General features: G+C 31.1%; 11 protein-coding genes and 1 long non-coding RNA gene across 13 annotated transcripts; 5 read left to right on the top strand and 7 right to left on the bottom strand.

Annotated features, from left to right (window-relative positions):
* Nucleotide 1: 1 nt before the first annotated feature.
* Nucleotides 2-1,468, top strand: LOC124495136 (uncharacterized). The gene is made up of 3 exons (XM_047058473.2): nt 2-295; nt 363-881; nt 986-1,468. Exons 2-3 carry the CDS (start codon nt 376-378, stop codon nt 1,266-1,268), a joined length of 789 nt encoding a protein of 262 aa, XP_046914429.2. The 5' UTR covers nt 2-295; nt 363-375; the 3' UTR covers nt 1,269-1,468.
* Pect (phosphoethanolamine cytidylyltransferase) lies at nt 1,379-4,121 on the bottom strand. The gene is made up of 4 exons (XM_075729467.1): nt 2,956-4,121; nt 2,282-2,892; nt 2,058-2,212; nt 1,379-1,990 (listed from the first exon to the last, which is right to left on the bottom strand). The coding sequence occupies exons 1-4, from the start codon at nt 3,018-3,020 to the stop codon at nt 1,583-1,585; spliced, it is 1,239 nt and encodes a 412-aa protein (XP_075585582.1). The 5' UTR covers nt 3,021-4,121; the 3' UTR covers nt 1,379-1,582.
* A 527-nt stretch (nt 4,122-4,648) lies between these two features.
* LOC124495157 (zinc finger protein 706) lies at nt 4,649-5,621 on the top strand. Its single transcript, XM_047058494.2, has 2 exons — nt 4,649-5,197; nt 5,261-5,621. Exons 1-2 carry the CDS (start codon nt 5,063-5,065, stop codon nt 5,354-5,356), a joined length of 231 nt encoding a protein of 76 aa, XP_046914450.1. The 5' UTR covers nt 4,649-5,062; the 3' UTR covers nt 5,357-5,621.
* A 280-nt stretch (nt 5,622-5,901) lies between these two features.
* LOC124495116 (uncharacterized) lies at nt 5,902-8,599 on the bottom strand. Its single transcript, XM_075729432.1, has 3 exons — nt 7,754-8,599; nt 7,595-7,686; nt 5,902-7,533 (listed from the first exon to the last, which is right to left on the bottom strand). The coding sequence occupies exons 1-3, from the start codon at nt 7,763-7,765 to the stop codon at nt 6,093-6,095; spliced, it is 1,545 nt and encodes a 514-aa protein (XP_075585547.1). The 5' UTR covers nt 7,766-8,599; the 3' UTR covers nt 5,902-6,092.
* Nucleotides 8,600-9,204: 605 nt separating this feature from the next.
* On the bottom strand, nt 9,205-12,099 carry LOC124495148 (calcium channel flower). Its single transcript, XM_047058487.2, has 5 exons — nt 11,997-12,099; nt 11,466-11,541; nt 11,227-11,352; nt 9,846-9,953; nt 9,205-9,731 (listed from the first exon to the last, which is right to left on the bottom strand). The coding sequence occupies exons 1-5, from the start codon at nt 12,031-12,033 to the stop codon at nt 9,548-9,550; spliced, it is 531 nt and encodes a 176-aa protein (XP_046914443.2). The 5' UTR covers nt 12,034-12,099; the 3' UTR covers nt 9,205-9,547.
* A 1,365-nt stretch (nt 12,100-13,464) lies between these two features.
* LOC124495092 (tRNA (32-2'-O)-methyltransferase regulator THADA) lies at nt 13,465-18,893 on the top strand. The gene is given in 3 exon segments (XM_075729434.1): nt 13,465-16,237; nt 16,239-17,309; nt 17,356-18,893. Coding segments are annotated over 3 exon segments (4,692 nt in total). The 5' UTR covers nt 13,465-13,789; the 3' UTR covers nt 18,529-18,893.
* Nucleotides 18,772-19,700, bottom strand: NP15.6 (NADH dehydrogenase [ubiquinone] 1 beta subcomplex subunit NP15.6). The gene is made up of 3 exons (XM_047058479.2): nt 19,297-19,700; nt 19,106-19,239; nt 18,772-19,026 (listed from the first exon to the last, which is right to left on the bottom strand). Exons 1-3 carry the CDS (start codon nt 19,597-19,599, stop codon nt 18,870-18,872), a joined length of 594 nt encoding a protein of 197 aa, XP_046914435.2. The 5' UTR covers nt 19,600-19,700; the 3' UTR covers nt 18,772-18,869.
* Nucleotides 19,701-19,717: 17 nt separating this feature from the next.
* LOC124495150 (uncharacterized protein C6orf136 homolog) lies at nt 19,718-20,941 on the top strand. The gene is made up of 2 exons (XM_047058488.2): nt 19,718-20,288; nt 20,371-20,941. Exons 1-2 carry the CDS (start codon nt 19,860-19,862, stop codon nt 20,827-20,829), a joined length of 888 nt encoding a protein of 295 aa, XP_046914444.2. The 5' UTR covers nt 19,718-19,859; the 3' UTR covers nt 20,830-20,941.
* On the bottom strand, nt 20,825-21,907 carry Xpac (DNA repair protein complementing XP-A cells homolog Xpac). Its single transcript, XM_075729433.1, has one exon. The coding sequence runs from the start codon at nt 21,904-21,906 to the stop codon at nt 20,953-20,955; it is 954 nt and encodes a 317-aa protein (XP_075585548.1). The 5' UTR covers nt 21,907; the 3' UTR covers nt 20,825-20,952.
* A 51-nt stretch (nt 21,908-21,958) lies between these two features.
* On the bottom strand, nt 21,959-22,543 carry LOC124495158 (uncharacterized). The gene is made up of 2 exons (XM_047058495.2): nt 22,316-22,543; nt 21,959-22,241 (listed from the first exon to the last, which is right to left on the bottom strand). Exons 1-2 carry the CDS (start codon nt 22,412-22,414, stop codon nt 22,116-22,118), a joined length of 225 nt encoding a protein of 74 aa, XP_046914451.1. The 5' UTR covers nt 22,415-22,543; the 3' UTR covers nt 21,959-22,115.
* Nucleotides 22,544-22,585: 42 nt separating this feature from the next.
* bisc (TM2 domain-containing protein 1 biscotti) lies at nt 22,586-24,513 on the top strand. Its single transcript, XM_047058466.2, has 3 exons — nt 22,586-23,176; nt 23,266-23,421; nt 23,487-24,513. The coding sequence occupies exons 2-3, from the start codon at nt 23,274-23,276 to the stop codon at nt 24,296-24,298; spliced, it is 960 nt and encodes a 319-aa protein (XP_046914422.2). The 5' UTR covers nt 22,586-23,176; nt 23,266-23,273; the 3' UTR covers nt 24,299-24,513.
* LOC124495162 (uncharacterized) lies at nt 24,242-25,192 on the bottom strand. Of its 2 annotated transcripts, none has more exons than XR_012832130.1 (2): nt 25,082-25,192; nt 24,242-24,856 (listed from the first exon to the last, which is right to left on the bottom strand). It is a non-coding gene; the product is annotated as an uncharacterized LOC124495162 (long non-coding RNA). The 2 variants fall into 2 exon arrangements; XR_012832129.1 differs by having other exon boundaries at nt 25,091-25,192.
* Nucleotides 25,193-25,426: the final 234 nt, after the last annotated feature.

Raw genomic sequence — 25,426 nt, 5'->3', positions numbered from 1 at the left:
TGATGCGAATCATCAATATTGATGATGATCGATGATGATAATAATTTTTTTTCCCATTACAACATCACCATATGATTGCAAGTAGAATTTACTTTTCTGTTTTTTTTTTTAAAATTTTTTGCACTTTCTTACGTTTTTCAGATTCAAATTTAAAATGTTTGATTCGTTTTGCTTTGAAGATAAGACAACAACAACAACAACAACAAAATGGGGAAAGCAACAACAACAAAATTACATTTTTCTTTCCCATTTGATAGATAACAACATTGACCACCACCACCACCACCAGTGATTGGTATATAAATGGATAGTCATTCAAACTGAATTTATATATTGATTTTTTTTTTTAATTTTGATTCAAGAATAAATAACCTGATGAATCGATTGAAAATGTTTGCCAAATTTTTCTTAATTATAGTGATTCTTTTATTTCTAAGTACAACAACTATTGAATCGATCAATGGTGCTTCCAATGGTGATCATCATCAATGTAATGAAAAACGTAAAATCAATATCGATCGTACTGTATCGAAAATATTGGCATTCGGTGAAAATGGCCGTACATTTCCAGAGAATGATAAACAATTACGATCATTTTGTCGTGATACCAATGATATGACAGCAAAAGTTGAAACATATTTCAAAGAATGTAGCGTTAAAAGTCAACAAGATTTTGCCAATGTTTTTATTTATTCACTTAAACATGTTGTACGTACATTATGTCGTAAACGTAGATCGAAAAAAGTGACACAATTCCTAAAAGTTGCACCATGTCTTAATCAATTTATTTTTGATGATCGTTGTATAGCCGGTTTCTCCAATCAATCTAAACCATTGATTGTGGCTAAAATTGGTAATAAAAAATTGGAACATGTTTGTTGGTAAGCTTTTTGTTTTGTATTCATTGATCGCTAATGATTTAACGTTTGTTTGTTTTGCATTTGGTTTTTCAAATATTTCTCATTTTTTGTTTTCCATACAATAGTAATTATGCCGCAGCAATGACCTGTGTTGATGATTGGATTATGGAACGACCATGTTCACGTGATTATCGTGAATTGCTAAATGATTATGTACGTGGTGTATTCGATAATATGATTACAGTTATTTGTGGTGATAATAATGGTGATTCAGATAAATGTGATCATATTATGAATAAGAAATTACCGAAAATGTCAGCAATACAAGCTGAACGTTTAAATGTTAATCCATTCAATTCATTCATGTTCATTATAATGGACATATTTGATTCATTAGAGAATGTTTAAAAACAACAACAACAACATCAGTAAACATGAACAAATACGAGAAAAAAACAATAATTTCACCACCATTCACCATACACACACACACATTTGATTTGATATTTGAAACACACAGTATTCATGAAAAAAAAATGAAAATTTTTTTTTTAAAAAATTCAGTAAAATGATAAAATGAAGAAATAAAAAAAAAAATAACAATAAAATGGAATGATTCACACAACACACACACACACATTTGATGTCCATTGTTTGTGTGTTTTTGGATTTTAAAATAAAAATTTAAAAAAAAAATTGTGAAACATGTGTGTGTGTGTCAATCAATTTTTACCATCTTTTTCATCATCTACATTATTATTGTTATTATCATCAGAATTTTCATTCAATGATGAACATGACGATGACGACGACGACGATGATGATGATGATGATGAATGATGAGAAAGCATACGAAATAATTCCAATTCTTTTTTCTCTTTTTTCAGATTCCTTAATGTATATTGCATTGCATTCTTAATGATACGATCAACAATTGTTGATGTGGACATTTTATTTCCACTATCTATACGTTTATATTTATTCAATTGTTTCGGTATACGATATGGATCAGTACCATCATCATCTTTCATTATTGATGTTTTACCATGTAAAACAAGATCAACTTTAAAATGATCTAATAATTCTTTGGTGATTATATATGGTGCACCGATTACAACTTCGTTTACGTACTAAAGAAATTTCATATTAAATCAGAATTATTATTACAATTCATTTATTCACTTCACCTTTACTTACCTTACAAGCTAAAACGGATAAAACACGTTCATGAAGATTCATTATTGGATAATTACTGCCCTGTGTTCGATTAACAACAGAATCAGAATGTAATCCAACGATAAGAAAATCTCCATGAGATCGAGCTTTTTCAAGGAAATCCAAATGACCAACATCTGTTTTTTGTTTTGGTTTGGTGATAAAATATGAGAAAGAAGAAACACACACACACAAAGAAAACTTACGAAACAAATCAAACGAACCATCCACATAGATAATTTTATCGCCAGGATTTGGATCTTTTCCATCGGCAAATTGAATAATTTTTTTCGTTGTGGGTAAAAAATGTGAAATACCCGTATATGGACTATGTGTCGTTGAATCACGACGAATATGTTCAACATGTTCTGATGTTTGTTTTGATTGTTTAACGAGATCATTATCATCCATTGAATCAATTTGATGATGTGTTTTAGTCATCAATAACATTCTGCCAACAATATCCGTCGTGGACACACCTTCAGTACGTTGACATTCACGATAACGGCCAGCCGTTTTTACATAACGATATGTATCGAGACCATTTTCATCCACGGTGATGTCATTACCATGAACACAAAAATCACATTTATATTTATCTAATGTTTCCAACGATGTAATGTATGGCGCATTTTCGACAACTTCATCCACCCATTTAATTGCAAGTATCATTTTATAACGTTCTTGTTCATTGAAAACCGGTGGACCTTTATGTCTGGTGATTTCAGCATCCGAATGAATACCAACGACCAGACGATCGCCCATCGCTTTAGCTTGTCGTAATTGATTTGCATGGCCAAAATGTACCATATCATAGCTAAATGTTTATGAAAAAAAATTAGATTTCAAAAATTCATCGAAACATACAAATCACACTCACCATCCATCACACCAAACACGTGTGATTTTTTTCTTGTCATTCGAACTATTAAAATCGGAATCCATTTTTATTCTTTTTCTGCTCAGCACTGTTAGATGTTTTTTGTTGTTGTTGTTAGAATACCACTAAATTGCGATTGTTTTTTTTTTGTTTGGTCGTTTCGTGTCGTCGTTCGAATGATGATTGAAATTAAAGTTTGAAAAAAAATCTAATCACAACAAGAACAACAACAAAAAAATCTCTTGTTGAACAAATACTAAATCAACAAAAAAAAATTATCGGCTATTTCAAATCAATGTTGACATTTATGATATTTTTATCATCATCATCGTCATCATCATTTGTCAAAGATTTAAAAGTTTTTTTTTTTGTCACCAAAAGTTGATTTATTGCGTATTTGGTATATTGTCGTCCACAATATCGATTTTGGGCGTTGTTTTTATTTTTAAATAAAATTATTATTATTGAAAATTCGATTCGATTCGTTTTCAAATTAAACAACGTCAATCAATATGAATGAATGAGTGAATGAATGATGAAAATTTTACAATATGAATACACTAAACATGTCACAGAAAATAAAATAGCCGGAAATTCGTGTATTATCAATACAGGATGATAACTTGAAAAATGTTCATTTATCGGTTGTGATGGGCAATAATGATGATGATGATAACAATGATGATGAAACCTGCTGAATCAGTTTTGTTTGTGAATCATCAATCAATCAAATTGATATCTCGTTTAAATGATTGGATAAAGTAAATCGTATGATTTCGTTTTCGGTTCAATATTACACACAAAGAAGTGTGCCTTTTATGATTGGAAAAAATCGATAAAGATTTTGTTCACCATTTAGATTCAATCTAAATGAATGATGATAATTTGGAGATTAACTAAAAACGTTTGATGATTGTGTTTCGATTTGATGTAAACGTATACGTTTAGATTTATTTATTGATTTCATTTGATGATTGCAACGTATTTCAAGGTCTTTTTTTTGTTTTTTCTTCTTCTCTAAACACATCAATATAAATGTCACATCATCAATTAAACACTTTAGATGATGTTTGTGTTTGTTTTCCGAACCGCCAAATGTTAAATATCAAAGATTCAATTCAGTCTGAAAAAAGAGACGAAAAGTATCAAAAAAAAAAAAAACAATCAGCTGGTTGCATCAGATTTGGGATTTTTAATTTTTTTTTAAATTTTCAATGATCCAGTTACCGCCATCTATTGTTGGTCATTGCAGTTAAAATTGAAAACAAAATTCAACCTTATCATATTCCATTTTTGGATATTGGAAATCACCTTTGATCCAAACCAAAAAACATAAATAAAACAATTAGTGATTAGTGAATGAGAAAGAGAAATCTCAACCGGATTTCCTTGACTTTTTTTCCGTTTCTTTGTTCAATTTATTTCAAACCCTGCCAACGAAAAACAAACACCAGAAAAAAAGCTAAAAATAGAATTTATTTTTATCATCGAATTTCATTATTTTTTTTTTATCATCGAAATGATGATAATGATGTGTGTGTTCGACTATCCTCTTTTTTTTATATCGAAAAAGTCATTGTCCAGTTTTCAGCTATTTTGTTCATTTTGGTATCCATTCCACACACACACACACATTTTGGGACCACATACGGTCGATACAGACGACGATTAGCTTGTTTCTCTCATATGTGAACAAATTATGTAGTGAGTGTGTGTGTATGATTGTTGCATAAAAAAACGCGAAATGCATTGATGCATATGTTGTGTCGTGTTGTGGTTTGGTTTGGCAATAGGTTCCAGTGTTTTATTAAATCGTTTTTTTGTATGTTTGGATCTTTTCTCATCATTTCTGAATTTCAAACATTTTTCATACCTCATCTCATTTCTCTTTCGAAATTCGAATCATTTAGTTATAATAGTATAGGGCTCATCCACAACATTCGTCGTCATCAAAAATATTGATCGTTTTGTTTTGTTTTGATTTGAAGATTTCTTGCACGTCAAGAATTGTACAAACTTTTCTTCTTCTTTTTTTCACACACACACACACACAGAACTATTCAATCAATCTATTCATATCTAAACAAACAAACAAACAAAACAAATCATGGCACGTGGACAACAAAAACTTCAATCACAACAACGAAATCAGAAAAAAGCAGCCGAATTAAAACGACAACAAGGACATGATCAAAAAGCTGCTGCACAAGCTGCTTTGATTCATAAATGTTCTGTTTGTATGGTAAAGTGATGATTATTTCCAATTTTTGTCTTGTTAATCAATTCCATTTTTTTGTTATTTTAGTCTCAAATGCCCGATTTAAAGACATATAAACAACATTTTGAAAATAAACATCCAAAAGCAACACTTCCGGATAATTTAAAAGATTTTCAAGCCTGAAAGCTGAAATGATGGCATCGAAAACTGAATTAATAAATATAATTCTTTACAGAATATCGTATCGTCACACACAACAAACATAAACAATCTTAAACACCCCATATATATTATTATATACAAACTAACTGCCCCACACACATAAACAACAAAAACAGTAAAAGAGAAAAAAAAACAAAATGATTACATGATTGTGAAACAAAATTTATTGTATAATTATCATTTATCAATCAATCAATAAATCAATTTTTCTCCCAGTAAAAAAAAATTTAAACATTTTTTTCAATGTTTTCAATAAAAAAAAACAAAGTTTTCGAATTCATAGAAAAAAAACAACCCCTTGTGTTCGATTTCTATTCAGAGTTTTGACTTTGACCCATTAAAGTAGTAATCGAATGATTGAAATGAAAAAAAACCGCAAATCATTTGGCAACGATGAAAACTTTGAAATTTGTCCATGTTGATCAGGATACATGATGTGTTGATTAATTAATTTGCGATATGTTGTGCGAATAACGCACGATCTTTGGAATTTGTTCTGCTCGATATTTTTTTTTTTTTGCCAACATTTATTTTCGAAATCAAAATACCAAGTTCAATCGAAAAAAAAAACAATCAGATAAAAAAATTATTCGAAAAACCAACGATGAGAAACAATGTAGCCAAAACAAAACAAAACAAAAAAAATGAATTTGTAATGTGGATTATAGTCATATCATTGTGTGGGTGGATTCTGTGTTTACTTTCTTTTTTGAATTGGAACAATTCGATAGCTAGAAGAACTATATTGTTCTCTTGTCGTAATTGGGCTAGTATAATAAGTGTTAATTGTTGATGGTTGTGCTTGATATGATCCAGTAGTAAGTATTGTTGATGGTTGTGCTTGTAATGTTGTTGTGGTTGTAGTACCACCACCACCGATCGGTACGATTGGAATGGTTGGTATATTTCCGGTTGGAATTGGCACAACGCCAGTTGAATAGCTAGTGGTATAGCCAGTGTTAATTGCTTGACCACTTAAACCAGCACTTCGGGCAGCCGATGCTGGAACCAAGACGAAACCTTCTTGATTGACTAATTGAGCCCCACCACCTGCACCGCCACCGATAAGACCAGTAGTCAATGCTGTGGAACCAGATCGATATGAAGTTGTGGAAGCACCACTAGAACCACCGGCACCTCCGCCAATAAGACCGCCACCACCAATCAATGCACCGGCAGTACGGCCACCGGCTCCACCACCGATAAGACCAGTAGTCAATGTAGCTGAACCGGATCGATATGAAGTTGCGGAAGCACTACCAGAACCACCTGTTCCCCCACCAATCAATGCACCAGCAGCACGGCCACCGGCTCCACCACCGATAAGACCAGTAGTCAATGTAGCGGAACCGGATCGATATGAGGTTGCAGAAGCACCGCCGCCACCTCCCCCAATAAGACCCCCAGCACCACCTGCCCCACCACCAATCAATGCACCAGCAGCACGGCCACCGGCTCCACCACCGATAAGACCAGTAGTTAAGGTAGCAGAACCAGATCGGAATGAGCTTGCGGAAGCGCCACCAGCACTTCCAGAACCACCACCACCAATCAATGCTCCACCAGAACCACCTGCACCGCTACCAATAAGACCGGTAGTCAATGTAGCGGAACCAGATCGGAATGAGCTTGCAGAAGCACTACCTGCACCACCGGTACCCCCACCACCAATCAATGCGCCAGCAGCACGGCCACCGGAAGCACCACCAATAAGGCCAGTAATCAATGCAGCGGAACCAGATCGATATGAAGTTGCGGAAGCACTACCAACACCAGAGGCTCCTCTGCCACGCCCAGTACCGGCAAGCCCGGCAGCATCACCTGTACCAGTACCGATACTATTCGGTAAGCTAGCTAAAGTGAAATATTGCTCACGATTTCCACCGGCTTGTGCCCACAATGATTGTAAATTTTCAATACTTGGAGCATTCGAATTATAGACAGCTGAATCTGGTTCATGTGAAACGGTACCAACTTCACTGGTAGTAACTTGAGCACGGAAACCATTTTCATCGGCAACATAATCAACACGTCGATCTTGTCCATCAAGACCTTTGATTATATAGAAACCAGTAATTTGACCATTAGCATCACCAGTTTCGGATCGAGTAGTGCCACTTCCATCATCATTTGCAGAACTGTAAAAAAATAATAAAACAAAATAAATATCACATGGATCGATATTAACAAATCACATACTCAAATGAAAATGTATATGGTTCTGGCGCTGGATGTGGTTCTTCTTGAGCACTGGTTTCATGCAAAGCTATCAACGCCAAAGCCAATATGATCTATTGAATGAATCAAAAGAACCAAAAAAAAAATTAACAATACAAATTTTATGGAATTTTTTTTTACCTTGAATTTCATTTTGGATCGATAGAATATTATTTTATCACACGATGATCAATCAATTAATTTGTATCAAACAATCACACACACACACACTTGCACGAGAACACTAACTAAAAGATGAGATGAAACAAAAAATCGAACACACACACAGAATAGATTCGATTCAAGAATATGATCTGTTATCGTTCGTTTGTGGATGGAATGAGTGTGAACAATTTTCGATTATCAATTTTCATATTTATATAGACAATCACCGAACAAATCTTTGGCTCTTCTTTATCCATTTGAAATCATTTCATCTTCGTTTTTTTTTAATTTTATCACTTGTTGTAATAAATAATTTAAATGCACGCAATCACATACAGCAAAAATGAAGAACGAATAAACATTGAATGTGAATTGGGCGGAGAATTGAAATCAATTTAAATGATGATGATGGTGATGGAACATATAACATATAAGTATTGAATCGATGATAATTCATGAATGGATATTTCGTTTCCACCCATTTCTTGTTGTTGTTTCGATATTCTCTAGGTTAAAGTTCTTAGATCTTTATAATATATACACACACACACGCTTTTAATGTTCACTTTTCGTTGTTTAAAAAACTGATTTACATTTAAATAAAATAATAAAAAAAATACGAAATAAAATAATCCATTGATGGTTGTTGTTGTTGGTGGTGGTGGTATTATTTTTCCGGAAAAAAAACAAGAAGCACGTTTTTCCCTTCTCTCTCTTTCTATCTCTTTCGATAGCAACAAGTGGCAATTGATGATAATATGATGATGATCGTGGTGATATGGTGGTAGTTATTGATAATTTGGTTATAAATTGGATCTATTTACCTTGATTTTGTCATTTTTTTTTGTCAATGACAATTTATGTTTAATTAATCGAAAGAATTGAAATTCCCTCATCGACAATAAAAATTCGACTGATGATGATGATGATAATGGGTGATGGGTGAAAGAAAAAAAAAATTTGAATTTTTATAGTTTTGATTCTTGGAAAATGTGATGATTAAAAAAAAAATTTCAAAATCAAGACGAATTTTCGGATCATTACGACAATGATGTGAATAGAATTTTGACTGCGTGTGACCTTCAAACGTAAAAAATTACTGAAAATTCAAATAAAATAAAAATTAAAAAAAAATGAGAGTTAAAGTCATAAAATCTCACTATGTGTTTTACTATTCTGTTGATCCATTTTGAAACATTTTTTTTTTTTGATTTCACGCCATGGCTTTTGATTTTTTTTTTTTTTGACCGATTGAAAATTTTTGTCTGATGGATCCACATAAACAAAACGAACAAAACAAAAAATTTCAACAATCGAACAACAACAAAAAAAAATCGAACCATAATAAACACAAAATATCGATATTATCGATTGTGCACATAATAAATATGTGCATATAATTAAAAAATGTGAGATAATGAACATGATGATCAAAATCAAAGATTTATTCAATTCCAATTTATTTACAAAAATGAAAAGAAATGATTTAGTTTCAAAATTTAAAAAAAAAACATAAACATCCTATATAGGGGGGTGGTGGTTAATGATGATTCAAAGTTTTTTGTTTGTTTGTTTTTTTTCTGTTCATTGCAATATTCGTGTAAATCCCCATAATGAAATGAGATTATAATTAAAAAAAAAATGATGATGACGATGATTTCATCACACACCTGATCTGGCCTTGAATGATGATGATGATATAATTATGGTTGTGGTGAAATGTTGTTGATTTTTTTTTTTTTTGGAAAATTATTCTTGATTCATTTGTTTTCAGTACAAAACTTGATTCTTACCACCACCAACAACACCAAAACCAGGTCCACTTGGTACTGGAACCTCTTCATTCTGTACCAGAATTGATGTAGGCGCCGTTGGTATTGATCGATTGCCATTACTATTAGATGATGATGATCCAGCCTGTGATGATTTAGCCATCATTTCTTCACGATTCGCTCTAAAAAAGAAAAAAATGTACACAAGTTTACCGGAAGTAAAATGCAAAAAAAAATTATCGTGAAATTGCGTGATTAACATGATGATTTTAAAATATGAAAAAACTTGAACTTACTTTTTACCCAATGCCATTAAAAGATATAGTGCACTGGTTGCCATAATCAGACCGGATGAAAAAAATGTACTAACACCTGTACACCAGAAAAAAGGTATGGCTGCAAAGCTAAAAGAGAAAATTTTTTTTTTTTAAGTTTCAAATTGTCAATATTTGATTGTTCATGGTGTAACATGGTGGTTTTTCTGCTCATCCAACACATACACACACACACTAGCATACAGATTATCGTAACAACAACAACAACAACAAAAAACTAATTCAAAATGACTAGATGGCCAAATAGCACGAAACACATACACACATACAGAGAGACAACCAACATGGGTCATAAAAATCAAAAAAAAAATTGAATTTGCTAATGATTATGACACATTCAAAATGACTAAGGGGGGACAGCAAAGTTGTACAAAATTATTCATTCATTTTTTTTTTATTATCTAACAAAATCATTATCATCGTCATCGATAAACACACACACACACACAGACACGGTCAATGTTGATGTTGTCGATGATGATGATGATGATGATGAACGGAAAAATATGCAAAAGAAAATTCCGAGAAGAAAAAGCATAATTTTCCATATAATTAATAAATGAAAAATGATTTTGTGAATTTGATTTTTTCATTCGCTACTTCTTCTTTTTTTTTGTTATCACGAATTTTTACAGAATTTTTTTTTTACTTTGAATAGAACCAACAGGAGCACAAAAAAAAATACAGCCATAATGTAAAGATTTATGGCTTTTTATTGAATTGAATTCGATTGGATTGTATTGCTAAGACGATTATGAATGTGAAAAATCATCATCATGTTGATGATGACGATGGTGACTAATAAATTTTTTTTTTTGTGTTACACTGTTGTATAAAAGCAAAAAAAAAATTGCGTAAAATCTCACCTTATTTTTTTCTGGAATTTGTTTGGAAAAGTTTTTTGTTTCTGTTGTTGTTGTTGTTGTCATTGTTTAACCTTGAATTCATTTTGGGCAACAACAACAACAACAACAACAACAAAAACAAAAGGACAACAGAAGGTATCCAAAATGATAATCTTGTTGTCCAAAAAAAAAAAAATGAAAATAAATAAACGGATGATCATCATTCATCAAACACACACACACACCCATGGATTTTTTTTTCAATAATGAAAAACAACAATAGATTGTGTGTCTGTGTGTTAATTCACAACATGCATATATGCATCAATTGGCCAAAGGTGTGAATTTATATTATGATTTAGAGCTGTGAGCTATTTTTTTGTGATCATCACCATCATCATCATTATCATTGAAATTCAATTTTAATGATGATGATGATACATTTGATTTGTTTTCATTTGTTTCATTGCAAAAAAAACAGACAAAAAAAAACTTACAATAAATAAATGGTAGCCTTGATCCATGGTGGACGTTTATTCATCAATGTCGATGGCATATAGGCAAATTCAAAAAATACACAACAACATGGTGCTTCGGTCAATATCATTAGAAAGCCTTCGATGCTGCGAATTTTTATTTTTATTGATTTAAGAAAAAAAGAAAAAGAAAAAGAAAACAATAATTAATAACAGGTAAACAACAACAAACAACAACAAAAAATGATGATGATACTTACATCAATAGTGCGCCGCTAAATATGCAATGTACATTTAAAATGTCCAATATCAAAAATGAACCACATAATATGCTTACTAAATATATGAACAGAAAAAAAGTGATTAAAAAATCAATTAATTAATTAATTAATGTGAATGAAATTGGAAAAAGTGGTGACAATTTTTTTTTCTTTCAGATAGAAATCTTAAGTGTCTCTCTCTCTGTGTGTGTGTGTATCACACGGGAAATAAATTCACAACATTTGTGAAAAGAATAAAAAAAACAAGGACACAACGAATATATATGGATGATGATGATCATCATCATCATTGGTAACTAAAGATCCAACCATGTGGTAAAGTGATCAATCTTTTTGTTGTTGGAACAAAGAAAATCCAAATCATCATCATCGAATTTCAATTTGAAGAAAAAAAAATTTGTCAAATTTTAAATTCAGTGATTCAATCGATTGCAATCATTTTGAATAAAAAAAAATGCTAATTTCAATGATAAAGATGATTATCAGAACATAAACAAAATCAAAACAAACCAAAACAAATCCAAGATGAAAATGTGACATTTTCCATTGGATAGCAAAACAAAAAAAACCATTACTATTCAAATGTTAAAATGAATGAGACATTTCAATGTCAAGTCAATGGTAATCATCGTCATCATCATCATCATCATAATACAAGAAAAAAAAGGACTAAAAAGATATTGATCTGAAAACAAACAAAAACAAAAACACACGGATGTGAAAATTATTTCTTCTTTGGAAAGCAAGAAAAATTTTTTTTTTTTACAAATCCTAGCGATATCGAACGTGATCTGCATCTAGAAAGAAAAAACGAAAATTTTTCGTTTTTCGTTTTCTAGCTTTGATGATTGAACACAATGATGATGCCAATAATTTTCTTCATCGTTTGACAATGATAAAATGATGAATTGTAATTTAAATATACAGGGTGTGTGTGTGTGTGTGTGTGTGTTCATCGTTCGATTAATCTCGTCATTTTTCGTTTACCGAAATAACCGAAATGGCACTGTACTTTTTCAACTAGAAAAAGTGTCATCAACATTTCAAATTCATTGACGGCAAAAAAAAAAATTTGCATCAAAAACCTTGTAATCAATTCAAGTGATGATGATGATGATGCATATGATAATTATGTCTGTGTCGTTGTGTTAATGTTAATGATTATGGAAGTTGAGTTTTTCCATTTTTTTTTTTGGAAATGAAACAAGAGACAAAGAAAAAATATCGTTAAAACAAATTACCAACACCGGCGATTGATCCAACAGCACGTGCTGCGCTTGTTATAAGCCATGGTGTATCTTGATTACTACCATTTTGTTCTTGTTGCTGTTGTGGTTCTGGTTTTAATGTTCCAACAATTGTTTGGAAATACGTTCATTTTTGATGCTTTATTGATGCTACAAAGGTCGATGGATTTGTCGATTGTTCAAAATTTCAATCGAGAAAAAAAATGAAAATTTGAATGAATGAATGAATCACACACTAAATGGCGTTGTTGCTGTCATCTATATTTTGACGTATATCGGTTGATTTAAAACACACTAAAAAAAATGGTTCAAAGTTTCTGTTTCTGCGTTTTTTTTTTTTGTTCTCACAGAAAAAGTGACAACGATGGAATAACAGCATGAAAATAGAATCTGTAGAAATAAACAAACGAAAAAAATTATTCCAAAAAAAAAACAAATGAATCAACTAAAAAACATACGATTAATTGTTGTATAGACAAAGAAAAAAAAACGACCATCGATGATGATGATAATGATGATGATGATGACGCCGCTGTTTATCAATGTTACATTATCATATGGGCGATATTCATTACAAATGATAACAAGTGAATAGAAAAAAATGGTAACATGGAAACCAGAGAAAAAGAGAGAGAGAGAGAGAGAGAGTGGGAAAAAAATTCACCAGATAAAATTGATTGATTGATTGATATTTAATGAGTTTTTTTTCATTAAACTTTAACTTACGTATTCACGAATTATGATGGTTGATGATGAAATCAGGAATTTCAAAAACAAAAAATGACAAGAAAATTTCTTTTTTTTTATCGGACAAGAAATTTCGAGAACAGACAGCCGACAAAATTTCATTGATGATGATGATGACGATGATGATGCCAACGTCAACAAGCTCGAAAATGATTTTCAGAATTTGTCCGTTAGTCGTCGCTAGTGTGACCATCATTTGATCGTTTTATTTGAATGAGAATATTCTTCAAACACACACACACGTGTTGAAATTTAATTTTGTTTTGATTCAAAAAATTTGATTTTTTTTTTAATTAAAAAAAACACAAAATGCTCAACTTGCCTGGATCACGTAAATATGATGACCGGAAAAAATTAAAATCATTGATTACAAAAACCAAACGTCTAACATTGATTTATAATGAAAATTTCAAACAGATTTTATCAAGTTTTCAATCATTTTTCAATAATGAATCATCAATAAAAAATGTGGAAAACACAGATTTAAATCAATGTATACGACAATTATTATCGTCTTTGAGATCTATACCTCCTCCTCTATTACTAGAAATTGATGATGAAATTGAAAAATATGTGATAAAAAGTTTGAATCGACTGCAGAAAATCTATTGTGATGATTCCGTTTTTCCTGAAACGGCCATTCTTTCAGCATTCTGTACACCATTCATATTGATGTCATTTTTATCGTTAAAATATCGTTCAAATATTGATCATGACAAGATATGTAGAATTTCATTTGTTCTTTACACTCAAATGTTTGCCCAATCTATTGAGGATGATGAATTTGTGGACAAAATTCAACAAATTATCGGACAAACAAATCCGATTGTCATTGTTGAACATGTTCGCCAACAGATTGATCGTATCGAATCAACGACCACATCGTTTTGTCAAGCAACATTTTATTATGGAATTTTAAATTGTGTACCATTTTTCAATGTTCTCATTGAAGATTCAATTGAAATTTTTGCAGAAATTTTTCTGAAATTAATACGATTATGTCGTATAGAAACAAAACAAACATTTCAAATTTATCGTTTATTGAATCAATATCTTAAACTGTTAAACGATCATCAGCATGTTATTGAAAATCAAATTTTAAATAATAAAAATTTAAAAAATTTCCTCTCAAATATTGTACAAAAAACATTATCGATTGTCGATAGTGAATGGGAAAGTCCAATAAACGGCGCCATCACGTTGATGAAAGAAAATTATCAATTTTTAATCAGATTTATCATTCAAACCCGATTGGAAGATGAAAAATTTATTGAAAAAATATTGATCGAACAAATCCAATCAGCATCACAATTACCATTCACAAGTAAAGCTAAATATAAAAAATTGGCCGTTTTAACCGAATTTTTATCCGTACAAACAAAAAATGATCAATTTAAGCTATTACCTGGATCGCCTTTCGAAATGGACAGCAATTTCTCCGACAAAATGATTAAACATTTATCAATAACAGCCATAACCACCAGTATTGCTGATTATTATAAATGTACAATTTCTTGGATTCTTTCATCCACTCGAATTGATAATAACGAACGAAATATCCAAGAAAAATGGTCACAACTATGGCTACGGCCTATTACACAGATATTCCGAAATGATCAAATACAATTTATGATTGTTCATAACATCATGATGGCATCGATTCTTCCGGCAACACTGCAACATATTCCACAATCAATGTCTTTAATGATGGAAAAACTTTCTGATTGTCCGTATGGACAAGTATGTCTGATACGAATTTATTTGGAAAAATACAGTCAAATCACCGAGTCATCACCAGCATATGAATTGCCATCAATAAATTGGCTAATAACTATTCTTACCAATCAAGATGATATGATCCGTGTGGAAGGTTTAGCATTATTGGCTGATGAAAAATTGATCAAAAAAAATCGACCAATTGTCTGCGATTTGATATTACGATTTTTACGTAACAACCTGAATGTTGATAATTCATCATTTAGACAACGAATGATTCGTGTATTGGAACGATTTTTTTTCAAAATCATCACCTGTCTTTGTGATCGATATGGTGGTGGTGTTGGTGGCCATTCACAATCGATTAATCAAGAACATAAACCATTAGTATCGTTTATATCGAATACTTTACGATTATTGGCTATATCACTTTCACCTGGTTCATCGTTTCAACGAAAATCAACGGCATTAAATCTTATAGCAGCAATTATAACGTTGATTAAAAGTGGTGATTATCATTTAACAATACGAAGACTATTGACAAATGATGACCATGATCAACAGGAACTAATTGAACCGATTCCAATTCGATTTATGTTACTATATGGAATTATTGATAAAGATGATAAAATTCGACGGTCAACAAATGAAATTTTGATTCAATATTCTAAAACTTCATTAGTGATTGGTCAAGATGATCGATATCAATTTTTTTCCACGAAATCTGTGGAAAATTTATCCATACATTATGGTCGATCGTTTCGTCATCAAGAATGTCATATTGGTGGATTATTGTGTCGATATTTGATTCAAATTAATCCAGTGGAAAATATTCATCATATTTTTACATTGGTTAGAAATGCGAACAAATTATTCTATTCAGATTCATTTCGTAAACAATTGTTGAAATCATCACAAACGAATCCATTACATGGTTGGTTATTAACATTGAATCAATGTTTAGATTTTGATAATCTTGCCCATCATCTATTGGACATGAAGTCCTTCATGCCAAAACGGTCCAATAAATATACGATACAAAATAGTTGAACCGACCATTGAATTGTGTTTTGATGTATTGGAATATTTCCTTGCATTGTTGACGCCAAAAAACGGCGATGAAGATGTTGATTTTGAATATCCAGCTGATGATGGTGATGGTGATGGAAATTATTCTTCACCATCATTTTTAGAGATGAGTGAATCAATTCGGCAAATTGTCCAAAAAGAAACTGAATTTGATAATGAGAAAGATTTCACAATGACCAATGAATTTCAATTGATTCTATCAATGTGTTGGCTTAATATGAAAGAAAGTTGTTTTTTAATCGCCAATTTATCCAAATTATCGGCTGATTTACTTTATTGTATGATTAATCGAACCGATTACAAGGATATTCGTGATTTTCTTCTGTTATCAGCTGAAAAACTATGTCAAAGTATCATTCGTATGGTGAATCTAATGCAACGTTGCCGTCATCGTGGTGTCATCGAAGCTTGCAGTGTTTCATTGACGAAATTCACACGATCATTATTGCGTATTTATTACTATCTTCATCAGATGGTAGCATCGAATTCATCCGTACTACAGGCATATCGTTCAGCAATGGAAATATTTGTACAAGAAATTTTTGCCGTAATCGCACGAAATGATAAATCACGATCCAAAATTAGTATAACACGACGATCAGCTGGATTGGCATTAATCATCCAATCCGTATTGATTGGTGAAGCAGAATCATTTCAAAAGGATAAAATTAAATTATCCAACAATAATAGCTGTCCACGAACATTGTATGAACAATTTATTGATTTATTGATACAAATTGCTCAATCACCAATCACTAATGATGATGATGATGATGTTACAATGCAAGAGAAAATTGATTTGCCGCAAGCAAATGCAATGCACGTTCTTCGTTCAATATTGGGCACATCAGTTTTATCACAAATGAATTATAAAACCGCTGAAATATTGTTTCCAATTTGTTTGAATGGTTTCACCAGCACTCATTGGCAGATACGTAATGCATCATTACAGTTATTTGGTTCATGCATAACACGATTATTGGGACAGAAAAAACGAACAAAATCAAAACCAATGGACAACGATGATGATGACAATGATGGTGGCGGTGGTGGTGGTGGTGGAAGAAGAATCGACCATAACATTGAATGAATTTTATAGTCGTTATCCTAATTTATTGAAATTAATTTGCCAACATTTTGAACAATCATCATCATATGAAAATCATCGTCCAGAAATAGTTCCTGTACTAGCATTGATAGCATCATTCACTTCATTTGCTCAATTTCATTCATTTCATGATGATGATGATCAACATGCAAAATTGATTGAAATGAAAAATTGTTTGAAAAAATCATTCATTCAATATGTTGAAAAAAATCGCTGCTGGAAAATACGAATGTTGGCAGCCAGATCATTGGCAAATCTATCAACATTCGAAGAAATGAATGAATTTCTACACAATTCATTTGAATCGACCCCGGTCATCAAATCGAATCATTATCATGGACTTTTATATTGTGCCAAATATATGATTGAACAACACGGTAGCCAAGATGAAATTGAATTTTATCGTCAAAAACTTTATAATCGTTTCAAACAGCATTCTCAATACGTACCGGCTTTTCATATTCTAAGACCATTGTTTATGTCAATTTTCAATGAAAAACAAGATAAACAAAATAATAATCTGACGACAAAAATCGATGAATCAAATGATGATGATGATGATGATCAATTGGAAATTGTTTCACAAGATTTACATTGGATACTGGAACGTACATCATTTAAAAATCCGGATAACATTCGTTTCATTGCTGCAAAACAAATGAATCAATGGTTACGACAAAATAACAACGCTGATCACGACATTAAAACATTGATTCTTATTGCCGAAATTGTGTTGACATTGTTGGAAGATGAAGATCGTCATGTTCGGTTTGAAGCACTGAAAATTGGTGAAATTATTTTCCATGATGATCAAAGAATTTTATCCACAAATATAACCATCAACATGTTTATCGATTGGTTAATCAAATCCAACCATAATGGATATCGAGCACTATTTGAATTGATACTAAAACGTTTCGCACAATCATTATCATATGTAGAACAACAATCTGATGGCCAGATGCAAAATGATGTTTTATTCGAAAAAGAAGAAAAAAATGTTTTTGCCGAACCATATTTGATGAACATTCGATTGTTGAACGCTTTTCTTCATCACCAACAATCATCGAATGAAATTATCCATCATGATTTTGATCGTGAAGAATTTGAAAAAATTTATCCAAAGATTTTGTAAACAATTTGACCAGCATGATCAATATGAATCATATCGAAATGATATAATGTTTAAAGGTATTTGGCGATTACCGAAATATTTCCTATTCCTTGTCGATCATCTATTATTCATGCGTCTGGCATTATCATTGGAACCAGAAAATGGTGATTATCAAAAACAAGAATCATCCATTCATAAACATAATCCATTCTATTTGCAAGAATTACTTACGGAATTTCATCCAAATAAAATGGATTTAATTCATTTTTCACTATAATTAACATATCGATTTATTGTTTTTTTTTGTTTGAAAATTAAAAATTCTTTTACAATTTACAATCAAATTATATAATAATAATTGATTAAAGATGAATTTCCAAGTTTAATTTTTTCAACTCTTCTTCCGATGGTAATGTTATTTTTTCTGGATCAACAAGATTTGGATCAATAAATGGTAGGCCTAATTGTTCTCGTCGATTAACTTCAATGAATGCCTCTCTTTGGGCCCAATCATAGCCACTGTGTGAATGCAAACAAAAAAAACAAGGTGAATGAATTAGATCTAATCAAAAAAAAAACAAAACAAAACAAAACTCACTCAATGTATGGATAATAATAGATGATCCAGCTAAATACTAGACAACCAAGTGTAAAATATGAGAAAAAATAAGCATTGGCCAAATGACGATCCTCTTTTTGATCAACTTCATCGTATCCAAATGAAATCCAATTCTACGTGAATAATGACAAATGATCAAATGGAATGCTTTTCGAATATGAATATCATACCTTTTGTGAGCTAACATCGGCAAATTCTTCTGCCGTTTCAGGACCTTTTGGTTTCTTTTCGTTAATATATTCGGGATCAAAAACTTCGACATATGTTTCATCTTTTTTACTCGTTGTTTTAATTCCACGTGTAATCATCATTAACGATGATGATGATGATGATGAAGACCATTTAAAATCACCCAAACGTTTGACTAATGTGTTCATCACATGATTTTGATGTACACTTCGTTTCAAAGCCAAATTAGCGTGTCTTTGATTCACAAGAACAAATCTGCTAATCGAACGAAGCATCATTATCATTTGAGAATGATACAGATGTACCGGAAAAAAAAGAAATTTGGAATCGAAAACAATACGAACTTCAAACACCGTGATGTTTTTTTTTCGTTGTGAAAACAAAATAAAATACATACTACTTGTCCTTGTCCGGTCATAGACAACGTGCGAAGGAAAAAAACAGTTTCACATCGATTGTTTTCGTTGAAAAATTAAGGAATCTTCTTTTGAAACACGTGTGTGTTGCGTCAAGAAAAATTATGTCCAATTAGAATAATCATTGAATGGTGTTTTCTCTCTTTCTCTCTAAACAAACAACAAAAATGTCCATAGTCGGTGCAAAATCTTTATTCATACCTTGTCATCAGCAAACATTAATGATGCGTTCGATATTCATGACAATGGCCAAAAAGCCATTGAATCAAATGAAACCTTTATGTAATACATCATCATCAACATCAACATCATCATTACATCCATGGCGATATTATCATCATCAACAACAAATAAATGGTCAAAGAAATAAAAATAGTGATTTTCAATCAATTTCAAACAATGTATTAATAATGAATGGTGATGAAAAGCAAACAATTTTATCGACAAAATCGCCTAATGATGATTCGAATTCATCATCCAAAAATGATTCGAATATTGATCCAACAAAAGCAACAGAAGAACAATTGTTGCTGCTAAGTGGACGTCTGTCAGATCATGTAAGTTTTTTGTTGTTGTTGTTGTTCAATTCGATGTGATTTTGATTTTTATGGATTTTCATTTTCAAATTTTTTTTGTCAGTTGCCACAATTTTTTCAAAAACCACATGAATTTCGTCTCTATAATCGTAACATTATATTCGAAGATAATATTCGTAATGTTCGTACCGAAGGTATGAATGGATATGCATGGCAAATAGCAAAGATTAAAATGGGTGCACATTTAAAATATGGTAAAGTTGCATTCAATGTATTAAAATTAACAAAACACGTTGAAGATTCTACCATAAAAATACGTTGGCGTATCGTTTCGTATCCTGGTAATCGAATCGTGTTAGCTTTCTGGAAATTTAAACTATGGAATGCAAAAGAATCATTGGAAAAATATAAAGATGAATGGATCGATGGATTTTCCATACTTTATGTCGGTGGTGATGGATTGATTTATCGTCATGTTTGTGATAAAGTTATGCCCGATACGGATGAAATTGAATCGAATAAAACGACAAAAGGATTGGCAGCCAAATTAGGTGTAGTATGATGATAGAATATATGGAAAACATTTATTATTATTAAAAAATAATTTTGTTAATAAATTACAATCAATAATTAAATTTGAATTAAGTTAGATTTACAAATTTATACAAAACAAACTATTATTCATTTACAATTTTTCAAATACTTTTTTCAATCCACATGTTTTACATGTTTGTTGATAATATTCACCATCTGAATCTGCAGCGGTAGTAGTAGTAGATGGTGGCGGCTCAATCAATTGTTCATCACCAAAATCATGTTCATGTGATTGGCTTTGTAATCGTTTATGATATAATGAACTTCTTGCCTGCATACGTAATTCTTTCATTTGTTTATCAAATTGTTTACGTTTTCTACCTTCACGTTTTGCATCACGATTTTCTCGTTCCTCTTCCAGCTGTTGTTCACTGCCCCATACTTCCAATGCACGTTCTTCCACTTGTAAACGAAGATAAAGACGCATATGACCACGAGCATAAACACGTGGATTACGTTTCATTATACAACGAAGTGGTGGATCACGTTTATCCAGATCCACATCGGTCAATAGATATTCTTGTTTAGCTTCAGTACGTGTGATTAATTTATGTTTTTGTTTCAAATCTTTACACGAATCGCAGATTTTTTCACCAAAATTTGATAACAAATATGAATTACTGAAATTATCATCACATTCATCGCAAACATTTTCTCTTGTATCCGGTTTGATTGTTATTTTCGTCGATGATGCCGTTAATGATGAATTATTTATTGAATTTATTTTCCGATCTGAATCATGATGATCAACGAAAAATCCGCCACCAAAATCCTGGCTAGATTGAACATTAAGTTCATTGTATCGTTCCAAACGATATACTTCATCGGTGGTCAGATCACGTTGTTTTTTCTGTTGCCGTAGTAATGCTTTTTGTCGATTACGTTCAATATGAGCAAGTTGTTCGGCTGTCAATTCATTATCATGGTTTTTATCGGTCGACATTTTTTTCCAATAAATGAATGAATTGAATTGAATTTTGATTTGATTGAAAAAAACAAAACAAAAAACAAAAAAACTTTTTGCATGCTGCTGTGGCACACACATACATACACACAGCGCCACCTATCCACACAAATGGTTACTAATTTGATTGAGATTTTTTTTTCTGATTAAAAAATTTTATTTTTCATTTCACAATGGATAATAATGAAGAACATTTTGCTACAAGTTTTTTTTATTTAATCTCATCAGTTCTTTTTTTCTCACAATTAATAATCACCAATCACCCGGTCCTAGCCATCATAGTGTTTTTTTTAGATTCCTTTGTTACGGGCCAAACGACGTCGCCAAACCAAATATGGTATTGAATACGGGATAGAAAAGAATATGATCATTTTGATGGCCAATGAACGGCTATTGTATGTGTCGAATGGAAAATTCTGTGAAGAGTGAAAAAAAAGTTAGAAGGGATTTTTTTTTTTTGGTGGGGGTGAAGGATATGAAAAACACTTACAGCTCCTTTGTAGACAATTTCTTTATGATCATGTGATCGTGCCAATGATTGACGCATCACACTTTTTGGAATCAGATTCAATACACGTGATGAAATCATTGTTTTGTTTGTTTCCAGAAACAATTTTATCGGACAAAAGAAAAATTCAAATTCAATAACACAACAATCGAATAACAAAGTCTGTCTTTGAGAAATGAGCTCAATGTGAAAAACGACATTTGGCTATATAAACCCAAGTGGACGATGTGTGTGTGTGTGACAACATGCAGACAAAAACACAAATCATCGTGCAAATCAAATCCAAAAATTAATCATCACAAAAACCAATCAATTCAATCATCAAGATAAGAGGCCATCTCTTTTTTTTTTGGTTTTCAATTATGCCAAAAATTATTTTCCAATCACTAATGGATTCATTTCAATTTTGATCCAATTTTTTGATCTCTACAACCGATGAGCTATATTTATATTATTAAAAAAAAAATTTGATCTCCCTTTATTCAAAACAAACAACCATTATGTCCTATTTATCATAGATAAAAAAAACCAACCATATGCAAGTCACACATTTATTCACATCGTTTTGATCTACATTTATTATTATTATAATTGGCACATTATTTTGCAAAAAAAAAACAAATCAGTGTCATTTGTCATCAGCAGCAGAAACATTCGAAAAATTGGATTACAAATCAATGATTATATTGGTAACGACGGCGACGACCAATAAACAGACAGCAAATTCAACTAGACAACAGCAACAACAACAACAACTAATCAGTTTTCATCAAATCAATTTCAATTATCATCATTGATCAATTGCTTACATTGTGGTTGTTAATCATAAATCATAAATCATAGGTAAATTTATTGATTGCTTATTTTATATGTATGTATTACATTAATCATTGTTCTTTCTTTGAAAAACTTTTGTTTTAACCAACTTTTAGTGTTAACCATGAAAAAGAAAAAGAAAGAAGAGGAAGAACTCGGGCTGAAACGCCTCACTTTTCATCACCATCATCATCATTATCTATTATCGAACAAAATTCATTTTCATAAACAAATCCGGTTGTCTTGGATCTTCATCATGTTCATTATTCAATGTAAGTAATTCGTCAATTAAGATTTTGTTTGATTAATCAAGTGAAAAAAAATTTTGTTTTTATAGTCATAGTCAATATATTAGCCATTGAAGATTATTCTCAATCATCATCGTCCAACATTATAAATGAAACAATCGATGATCATCAACAAATGCCTTTATTTCAAATCGATTGTTATAGCCTTAAAATTGGTCAATTCTATTGTGATCCAATCACGATCGATGATGATACACAACAGCCATTTGGTTGTTCAGTAAATAATCTAGCACCAATTAATTGTACATTACTTAATGGTTTAATCTGTGATGAACAATCGAAAAATTTGTCCATACCGTCGACAAAATCGAATAACAATAATCAACAACAACAACCACAACGTATACAATTAGCAATACCATGTCAATATACAAATGGCTATTCATATGAGATAACATTATTATTATCAATATTTTTGGGCATGTTTGGTATTGATCGTTTCTATCTTGGTTATCCTGCAATTGGTTTGCTCAAATTTTGTACATTAGGTTTTCTATTTTTGGGCCAATTTATTGATATCATATTGATTGCTATGCAAGTAGTTGGACCAGCTGATGGTTCAAATTATATTATCAAATTTTTTGGACCTCGATTAACCATTATCAATTCATTTAGACAACAACGTTTCGGATTATTGGATAACATTCCATTCATTTATGATAATGATGATGATAATTATACCAATTATCGAATGGTTATACATTCAGGTTTTGATTTGTATTTCTATCCACCATCAGCAACAATAACGACAACGATCAATAATTTGGCCATCACTAGTTCATCATCAATTGTTAGCAATGAAACTTTAATCGCTGCTACTACTCATCATAATAATTTGTGATCAAAAAATTTTTATATTTAGTGAATTTGGAATGGAATTAATCTTTGTTTGAAAATTTGTTGTTGTTCATTCTGTGTGTGTTTACCACAATACATTACACCATTGATTATTATTATCATCATCATCAACAAGTCTTTATTTGTTTGTCATTTATCAAATTTTAAATGTATAAAACTCAATTTTTTTTTCAATTTTAAAATAAAAATTTAGCCTGTTGATCTTTTTTCTTCCACATTCTCATTGACAAATGGTTCCAAAATCTGTGTTGACGTAATATAAAGAAAAAAGAAATGTTAGTATTTATAACTCGTCATTAAGAATCATTTATGAAAAAAAAATTCACATTTGATTCAATAAAGATGGTAAAAATACTGATCAAGATTAATTTTGCATAATAACGGGGTTACAAGTGTATGAATGGTAATCAAAGACACATGAACACGTTAATTATGCTTTGATTTTATAATGTAAAATTCTTATGGAAAAAAAAATGCTCACCTTGATTTTGTTATAGGGAAACCGTCGTCATCTATTGGAACAATGATCAAATGTGATAATCTAAAAAAATAAAAATAAAAAAAGATGTTAGATAAACCGACTGATTGCCATGACAATTGAATAATTTATCATTCAATGTTACTATTCATCCTGGATTATTATAATTTAGCATAAATAGAAAATTTTCTTGCATATACATAATTAAACCGGTGCAAGAAAAACTGCTGTTTTATGCACACAGTACACAGTTGTAAAGATTTCAATTCAATAATAAAAAAAACTTACAAAACTTACAAAATTATTATTTTTTATGAAATTACAAAAAAAAAATTGAAATCGAAATTGAATTTGAAACAGGAAAATGTGGTTTTGGTAGTGCGTTCAAATGAAATGCTGCGTGCATGCACACACACAGTGTTACGTTCTTTATGAATAAATCATCAGTTTTTTTTTTGCAAGAGTTTTCACATCAATTATAATGCTGCTATCACAAAAAATAAAAATAAAAAAAAATTTTCCATCAAAACCTAAGGGTAGTAGTATTGGTTTATGGTGATCATCATCATCATCATTATGATCCTCCTCTTCTTACAATTTTTCTCACTTCGAATATTTGTCTCTCTCTCTGTG

Source organism: Dermatophagoides farinae, chromosome 3, assembly GCF_024713945.1.
Source record: "Dermatophagoides farinae isolate YC_2012a chromosome 3, ASM2471394v1, whole genome shotgun sequence".
Lineage (NCBI taxonomy): Eukaryota > Metazoa > Arthropoda > Arachnida > Sarcoptiformes > Pyroglyphidae > Dermatophagoides > Dermatophagoides farinae.
The sequence above is the reverse complement of the archived record's forward strand: the minus strand, read 5'-3'. Positions and strand labels throughout refer to the sequence as shown.